A 9,310-nucleotide genomic window follows, 5' to 3' on the forward strand; every position below is an offset into this window, starting at 1 on the left:
GCTAATAAGTTGTGTGTTTGCAGACAGCTTGGTGATAATTGGGGATTTCGAAGGGGGTCGTGTATGTTCCCGAACGCTTCAGTAGGAGTCCTCTTGCCAAGACTCTAATCAGTTCTACGTTCCAAAAGGCAAGAGGTCCATACAATTCTGTGAGATACATGGACTGTAATCATTGTTCTGAGGAAGGACAAATATCCCTCTCTATATGCATTGTATTAGCTATCTGTCAAATTTGGAGATTTGAATGATTAAAAGATAGAAAAACAGTTTGAACAGCTAATACAATGTTTGTTATGTAGGATGCACGTAGATGGAAAAAAATTCCCCAACAGAGAGGCCCTAGAAGATTCAAGGTTCCTGTATTATCAAAGGTCCCCGTATATATCTGCATAAACAGAGAAACAGTAGCAACCCACAAAGGAATCCATTCAGAACTGAAAAGTTAAGTTCCATTGTACTGTTACACAACGAGACACATACCATCGGTAAATTCAGGGAAGAAAACTTCGAAAATAAATTCACAGAGCTTCACAAAACCCTCAGCAGAGGAGGGATTCCTTGAAAATAAAGCTATGGTGACAGAGATTTTAGGAATATTTAAATGTCAGTGGTCTCATGAACTTTATATTGGATTTCCTCTTTAAAAATTACCCCCTAAATTCAAGATCAAGGTTTGCGTAATTGATGAGGGGCTCCTATTTTAGAGGAAAAGATTCCAAATGATCCTGCAGCCCCTCAAAAAATTCTCATGAGACCTCTTGTACCTAAAAAAAGAGTTGTAGCCCCTCAAAGAGAATCCCCACCTTATAAATTCACAGAACTCTGAACACGTCATTCCAATCACCTGTTCTGCAACGCTCCAATCATTTCATTTTATTCTACCCTGTATTACCTATATGAAAGAAATTATCGTCAAAACTGAAACCCTAGCATAAAAACTGCTAACTTTTAACTGCATTGTTCCCTTTTCTTTCCCTGTAACAAATCTACTTTTTCAATGTTGACAGAAAAATTACAGATGAGAGCCAGAAACCTCTACCGCCCTGATATTCAAATAAATGATCCACCACAACTAGAACCTTGGAATTGCCTTCCAAATATGCTCAGAGTTGCTCTTGGAATTCTGTCCGCTTTTGAATTACCAAAATCTACATCCACATTCCATTTAAAACCCTGATTTCCTTCCAATGGGGACACAAAAAGAAAAACCTAACTCAATAATCACTGCTGAACAAACAGATGACAGACACAACAACAGCTACTTTGCGCCGGAATGAACCAAGCAACCAAGCAGGATGACAAATTTCCGGGATGAAAGTGAACATCCCAGACATAAAAGGCCACACAAAGAGCTTATTGACTTCATTAAAGCATTGACTAATATTTTAATGACTAATATAAGAAATTTAAGAAATTTAAAGAAACTCACACAATTGAATGTAAAACAACAATAGTCAACATTTACAAATATTTAAAAATCAAATTAAAAATTAAACACATACAATTGAATAAAAAAAACAATGGTCAACATTAGGGATTGTAATTTCTGACTGGAATGTTAAATCTTGAAAAAACTAATATAATCAATATCAAACAACAGTAGTCAACATTAAAGATTGTTAAAAATTAATGTCATTATGATTAGATGTATTCAAATTTTATTACATATTGTAGAACGGAAATTTGAACTTTAGAGAGTAGAAGACATGGAGGAAGAGGCTAATATCTCACAGTGCCGATGCTCTTGTTCTATCAGTACTGAAATTGGTATATTGAACTCTCTAACTTCTTGTTTGATATTCTTTAAGATCTTAACCACGTCATTCATATCAGGCCTTTCTTTTGGATTTTGATGAGTACAAATGACTCCTAATTTAATAACTCTTTTCATTGCATCATAAATCTGATCATCCCTAATAGCACTTTTCAAATAATCATCAATAAACTCTATTAAGTTGTTCTCTGTATATGCCTTGTTTGCCCACTGTGAAAGGGTGAGCTCCTTTTCAACTAAACATGAACTTGTTGGCTTTACACCACTTATCAATTCCAACAGTACAACTCCATAACTGTATACATCTGCTTTTGAAGAAACTCCCACTTGATATGCTTTCTCTAAAAGAATGATCATATATTAATACAAATAAAAGATTTGTTTAGAACATAACTTAGAAAATGCAACTAAAATAAATACTGTACTTTATTCAGGAATGAATAACAGAGATAACAGAGATGAAGCTGTTATTTTCATTATATAATTTTAGAAATTCCAAATATTTAGCACTGGTTGTTACTGTGTCAATAAATTTTAAAAAGCAATACTCTTCAGATAAAGGATAAGGGAAACTTAAAGGTAAAAGTTGTCGAATGGGATGTGTTGGCCTGATTTTTCACCCAGCAAAAAAAAATTGAAATACCTTGTGAAAATCAGGAAAGACTGTTTCTAAATGTTTAGGGTTTCTAAAAAATATGTTATCCCTCATAAAAACCCTGGGGCAAATAGTCATTTTTATTGTCTTGTTGAATATCATTCAAAGTTGACATGCAAATATTAAATAGGGATATACAAAAAGCTTGTTTATACAATTATATCCCTAAGTATTTTGATTTATTGCCTCTTTTTGTATCATGCCTCTTTTATCCTTTAAGTTGCGATGTTGTGATAGTCATTTAATTGCAACATCGTCCCCTTTTGATCACTAACCATATTGTACGATGCGAAGGAGCAAAATGGTTTCTAAACAATTCATCGCGGCATTGGAGCGGTTAGTGCTAGCATGCCAATTAACGGTGCAAAGGGGCGATAAAATGGAAAGCGCATGATCACAGGTCAAAGCAGGATTAAAGAAATTTAAGTCGAGATGTTACAAAGGGCATAAACAGCAATCAGAGTTGAATCATCGCTTCATCACAGACAATCAGATAAGTTGTGAGGTCTGAGTCCCAAAGATGCAAAAGGCAGCAGGAGTTATCTTTTAAGGTTATCACATGCTCGCAAGTGGTTAAGGGAAACCTGAGGTTAAGGTGGCGAGGCTATGAAAGCTTCTAGTTGCATCGTTGTGAGGTTAGTTGTTAAGTGTTTAAGTTGTGAAGCAGCGATTGGTGAGGAAACAATTAAGGAAAACCATTTTGCATGATCGCACGGTTGAGCCATGAAGAAAGATTGTAAGATGCGAAACCGCAAAAGGCATCTAACAGTCAAAAGAAATGCACATCGCATTGTCACAAAGGTTTGAAGTGAAATAAAGATTTAAGTTGCGAAGGTGCGTAAAGTAATCACGCAGTTAAGTTTTGAACCATCACAACATCACGTGCTAAGAAAAGCTTTGAGTTGCAAATGTGCGAACAATAACCTGACAGTTAGGATTAAAGTAATCGCAGCATCGCGAGGAGTAAAGGATAACTTGAGGTTAGAGGTGCAAAGTAGCGAAATGCTCACGAGTGCATCTTCACGGGTCAATAGCTGCAGTTAAGAAATGAAGTTGCAAGCTTGCGAATGAAGAAAAATGTTAAGTTTACTAGGCTAGCGCACTGTCGCATGGTTTCAAAGATAATTAAGATCTTGAGCTGCGACATTGTGGAGGGAGGTGACAGTCAAATCAAAAGGGCAATCGCATCTTCACACAGTTTCAGCAAACTTCATCTCTAGCTGTCCCAAAGAAGCAACAAGGTGATTGTCCGAGCCATCACTGGATCGCAACTAGAAAAAATGTTAAGTCCTGGACTGTAGCGAAGCCACGAAAAGTTAAGGATAAGTCTTTTTGCATGGTCGCAGCCAGTGATGAAGAAAAGGGATAAACTGTGGTGAAGGCACGATCATGGCAAATATAAGGAGTTGCAACATCGCAAGGGTGACCTCGCGGTTAAGACTAACTGCTCTGACAATGCGAAGGTGGTCAGTTAACCGCTGGTCGCATGGTTGGGGCATCTAATGCACGGTCAAAGAAATGAGCTCTGATGGCATGAAAAAAAAGTCAGGCACATGGTCGCCCGGGTTAAAGTCTAGTCAAGGGTAAAGGCCCCAATGGCGCAATAAGATGACATGTGGCAAGAAACAGCAAAGTGGCAACTCCAGCAAATCAGATGGTGCCACTTGGCATGCTCCGGGACGACGACCGTGAGATCATAGAAGACTTAAAAGGGCTCCCTCGATGCTGCAATATGGTTATGATCGTGAGATCATAAAGGCCAATTTCCAAGCTTATGAGGATACGAGGGGTTTCATTTTCAAGGTAAATCGACAGAGCAGTGCACAGGTCAGCACCAAACAATGCCAAGAGAGATGAGTTGCTCAAGCTACAGAAATGATAGAGGTTAGATTTTCAGGTAGAGTAAAGCCGTAAGATATTCAGATGAAATCATATTCTTTGAGTGGCCCGTCAAGAAAGAATTAACTATTTTGGAAGCAATTGCAGATGATAAGGCTCTGTCGGCAATAGGTAGTTGAAGATTTCCTTGACTAAAGCAGTAAAAGACTAATAAAATTAAGTTCAAGGCTCCTGCAATAAGTGCCTCCTGCCAGCTTTGTTGCAACTACTTTCCCAATTTTATCCAAATGCAAAGAATGTTTAAATATAACATTGCAAAAATATCTCTGTACTTGTTTTCCATTAAGATTTTGACATGTATACTCCCATCTGAAGCTTGTTGTAATCCTTTTCTATATAAGGATTTCCAGGATGTGGAGGAAAGGTTCCAATCCTTGGATATTTTTCACTGCTGTGATACCACAAGGATGGTTCCAGTTTGGTTGAAATTTCTTTCACGACTGTGATACCACATGTTAGTTCCAATCTTTATGACTATGATACCACAAGGATGGTTCCAATTTTATTATTGTGTTACCACCATCCTCAACATTTTTCTCTGTTATGAACAACATTGTAATTTCTATTGAGCGTTTAGATTTTGTTGTGTATTTTCTAAGTTTTTACATACATTTGATGTATTGGTTTCAAGGAAATGAATACAAAGCTTTGCTGAAAGTTTCAATCTGAACCTTGTCTCCTCTTTATGGGTTTGTAATTGTTGGTGATATATGTACAAGATGCATATTGTTCAATTGCAACTTGGCTTTGAAGTTGTATGTCATTGTGTGTTTTGTTGTTGGCTCAAGGACTTGACTAAATTGCTTGACATGCATTGACAGAATTGTAGGGATCATGAGGGGATTCGATAAGTACGAATTTCATTTTGAAGATTGATGTCAGTTTGCAAGGTGAATGGATAGATCTGATATCTGGGTATATGAGATATCTTGGGTATCCTTGTGTATGTTCTGACTTTTTTAATGCCCAATGGATAAGGGACTGATCAGCTTAGAGATTGCATGTTTATTGTTGTTCATACTTTGGTTTTGCTCATAATCAACATCATTAATCAAAGACTGTTCTCTTTTATTTTGAAGAGCTGAAAAGATTTACCCTCACTTAGCTTGTCAAGTTCATAAGTCATGTTATTAGCTATTTCATGTCTATGTTATTTACATAAGCATAGAAGATTCAAGGGTTTTTATCTGCTTTGTATAGATTCGGTTATATGCTTTGAAACTAATACAATATAAAAGAATCTGAGGTTCACCCGCCCAGGTTTTGCAAAGCCTGAAGTAGAAGGAGTATAGCCTTATAGTTGGCCCCAGTGTCTTAATAGGTATGTTGAACATGGGATTTAGCTGCCCCTAGATGTATTTGTTCCTATCATTGGACTATTAAAAAACTGTTAATTCAGGAGCCAACAGGATGCAGATGCAGATTCAAGAATGGATGAGTGGATGAACAAAAAAAAAAAAAAATTGAGATTTTGGATGCGTTTAAATACATGATAAAAAATGTCAGAAATATAGAAAACTGAATCATTAGATAGTATAATGTATTTGGATGAGGTTTCCAAAATTAAATCCTTTGATAGTATAATGCATTCGGATGAGGTTTCCAACATGTTTCAAATCAAGCAAATTACCTGATCTATAATACACAGTTACTTCACCTATTTACGGTTACATGTATTTAAAATTACATGGAATTTTGAATATTCAGATTAGGAAAATGATACTAGCTATCCTACTGGTATAGTATTGCTGAAACAAAATACAGAAAATTTAGAGGATCTCATGAAGATGATTTTGGCATTAATCACTTATGAAGTTCCAAATGTGGTTTTCTGATGATTTAACTTTGAAATCTTCGAGTTGAGAAAGCTTAAAAGCATTATGTTGTAAAATGGTGGATGTTCATAAGTTTGATATCTTGTTATAATTGCAAGTTGCATGTACTGCTGGTGGTTATTTCCACGTAAATAAGTTCAATGAATTAGTACCTAACAGTAAGTTTGTCAGAAAAATTACACCTGAGGATTAATTATTTCCTGGTGGTTACAAAATTTTAAGTTGTTTTTTGTCCAAAAAAATAGTCAGCATGGACCCTTTTCGGGTGGAGGTGTGCAGATGCTCCCAGATGTCCTGTGGATACACTGGAAGCACATCCAGGGCATCAGGATGCACCCAGAAAGCACATCCAGAGTAGTTGAGCTCAATAATGCATACAAATGCCCTGGATGTGCTTCCTGTGTGCAGCCACGGAGCATCTGATGTGCTTTTGAACCAGAACGCATCCGCTTCCGCCTACAGGGCAGGAAGCTAGGCATCCGCAGCTGACACTTACAGTAAAAGACAAACAGTCCCTTTCAAGGTTAAATCTGAATTTATGAAAAGATAATATATCTGAAATGACAGTCCACTTAGTCCTGACAAGCTAACAATTTGGAGATGGTCAGATTTTATGAATGGTATTACAATATATATTATCAAATAGTCTATTAAAACAGTTGTATTTGACAACCAAATAATTTATCATAAGATACATTATTTGTTGAAGATTTTGTAAATAGAGTGGCAGATTAAGTGAACTGTTAAATTTGACAAATTCTATGATTGAAGTGTTAGGTACTTCTAAATACGATAAGTACTAAATATCACCTAAATAATAAAAAAATTGATTTTAGTAATCGCCAACAAATTTGACTCTGATACCAATATCATAAGCTATGAAAACTTTATCCTCTACCATAAACTAGCAATTTTAAGACCTTACTCAGCTAGATCAGGACCCCCCCAAAAATTCTATCATATTTCATTCTGTGATAGAGTTTATGATCAAGCAGGTTTACATTATACGACATAACTCGGTAGGAACTGCATAGGATTTTTAAAGGCAATAAACATACCTGGTGCTGTATACCCAATAGTAAAGCCAAAGCCTAAAGAGCTCGGCGTGAGCTCATTGTTGTTCACAATCCTGGCCACGCCAAAGTCAGCAATATGGGCTTCCAGATATTCATCAACAAGTATATTTCCCGGTTTCAGATCACAGTGCACAATTGTATTCCTACATTCGTGGTGAAGATAAGCCAATCCATGTGCCACTCCAACGGCTATATTCAATCTTACCTTCCAATCCAATTTGCATTTCAACGTACGGTGTAACAGAACATCTAGACTCTGATTAAGCATGAATTTAGAGACGATTATCATTTCTTGACCATTGTAGAAATAGCCTAGTATTCTCATTAGATTTCTGTGACGAAGCTGCCCCAAAATTTGTAGCTCTGACAAAAAATGTTTTAGACAACATTCACTATCCTCTGTGAATTCCATCCGTTTTATGGCTACCGCTTGGCCATTGGGAAGGATGCCCATGTAAACGGTTCCGAACCCGCCTTTCCCAATTACTTTCCTCTCGCTAAAATTGGATGTTGCTTCAACTAAATCTTGTCCCGTGAATTTGCAGTATGGATGGGATACCATTTTGATTTTGACTTCCAGCTTTTGAAGATCAGCGACACGGGTTTTTGTTTTGTTTAGATGACGTTGCAGAAAACCACAGGAGAGTAAAACAAGAGATGCAATGAATACAACGGTAGCGACTACAGGAAAAACTAGCAGAACCAGATGTAGAGAATAAAGGATCCATGATATAATTAAGAATGCAGCGGAGATAATTAAATAGACAGCTAATATAACCCGCCAGAACTTCCCCATGCTCATATTATTTAAAAGAATGGCAGAACCCAGTCCATCTGTAAGACATTCAGAATGAATGAAGCTTGACAGTCTATCATATAACAGTCATCCATATAATCTCTATACAGAGATACGAATGCACCTTTGAACAAATAATATATTCATTTTTAAAACAGTTGTTTATATATAAAAATAATAATTAAAAAGAATTAGCTTTATTTGATTAAAATTAAATAATTTAGTCAATTTCCGCTAAACACTGATCATTAAAAACCGCCCATCTACGAGTTCTTGACCGACACTTCTACAGTCAAAAATATAATAAATAAATCTATAATTTAAAAAGTCAATGGACTTCCAATTAATTTAAAAATAAAATAAAGATAAAAATTAGGGATTATCTCTATCGTTCCTCTACATTTCAAACACGCCTCTCTCATCATTTTCCTTTAACGTTTCAAACACGCCCCTTTCATCACTTTCCTATGAGAACACAATTCAAGAAGAAAAATGAAAATTTCACTTACGTTTATTGAGAGCAGCACTTTGTACCAGATACCCTTAGTCTGTGCTTTCTCCTTGCCTGCGATTACTTTTATACTTTTCATCATAAGGGTTTCTCCTAAATCCGCTAAAACCTTAAACTTCACAGACCTATCTTCAAAAAATCAAAAGCAGTTGCGGAAATTAAACATCTCAACGTGGATAACCCAAGCCGTCTCTAGGGCACTGTTTTGGTTGACCAAACCTAACTTCGCTCACACGCCTTGTACAGCAATCGGAAACCACTGAGAAAAGCACGGCAATGCAAGCAGATCTAATCCCCGATCTTTACAATGCAGTTTGACTTTCGTTCATGGCTTCTTTTTCCATAATTTCTTGTCTTGAAAGGTATTGGGGAATGACTCAAAGGAAGGACAGCTGGCTGCGTATGGAGTACGGCACAAATGAAGGTCTTTTGTCCCATTTGTAATTATATAATACTATTGTGAATAGGGCTGGCTTATCTCGAGACAATGTACCAAAGACGAAAAAAAAAGTCAAAAATTTTGAGGCACTTTTCGTAATAAGTTTGGGAGATGTCTATCTAGCAGAATTTTTGCACCTGATGTGATGTTTTTGTTGATTCATTAATTAATTTAAAAATCACAGAAGCATGGTTCTGGAAATTTTTAATTAATTAATAAATCAAAGAAATAGTCACGTCAATTCCTTCGGCTATTTAGCCACGGGCCTTAGTTTGTGCCTTCTAAAGGCAGGGATTTATGTTTAAGTGGTTATTGGTATTCATTC

General features: G+C 36.4%; 1 protein-coding gene across 5 annotated transcripts; it reads right to left on the reverse strand.

The window, feature by feature from the left end:
• Window positions 1–403: 403 nt before the first annotated feature.
• LOC149557984 (cold-responsive protein kinase 1-like) lies at window positions 404–8,953 on the reverse strand. Of its 5 annotated transcripts, XM_089832434.1 has the most exons (4): window positions 8,545–8,949; window positions 7,222–8,073; window positions 1,080–1,181; window positions 404–892 (listed from the first exon to the last, which is right to left on the reverse strand). In XM_089832434.1, the coding sequence occupies exons 2-4, from the start codon at window positions 8,039–8,041 to the stop codon at window positions 879–881; spliced, it is 936 nt and encodes a 311-aa protein (XP_089688560.1). In that variant the 5' UTR covers window positions 8,042–8,073; window positions 8,545–8,949; the 3' UTR covers window positions 404–878. The 5 variants fall into 5 exon arrangements, with proteins under 5 accessions (XP_089688560.1, XP_089688561.1, XP_089688559.1 ...); XM_089832435.1 differs by lacking the exon at window positions 404–892 and having other exon boundaries at window positions 901–1,181; window positions 7,222–7,819; window positions 8,545–8,953; XM_089832433.1 differs by lacking the exon at window positions 404–892 and having other exon boundaries at window positions 901–1,181.
• Window positions 8,954–9,310: the final 357 nt, after the last annotated feature.

Source organism: Cupressus sempervirens, chromosome 5, assembly GCF_028749045.1.
Source record: "Cupressus sempervirens isolate cs-2001-9-10 chromosome 5, ASM2874904v1, whole genome shotgun sequence".
In the NCBI taxonomy this organism is placed as follows: Eukaryota; Viridiplantae; Streptophyta; class Pinopsida; order Cupressales; family Cupressaceae; genus Cupressus; species Cupressus sempervirens.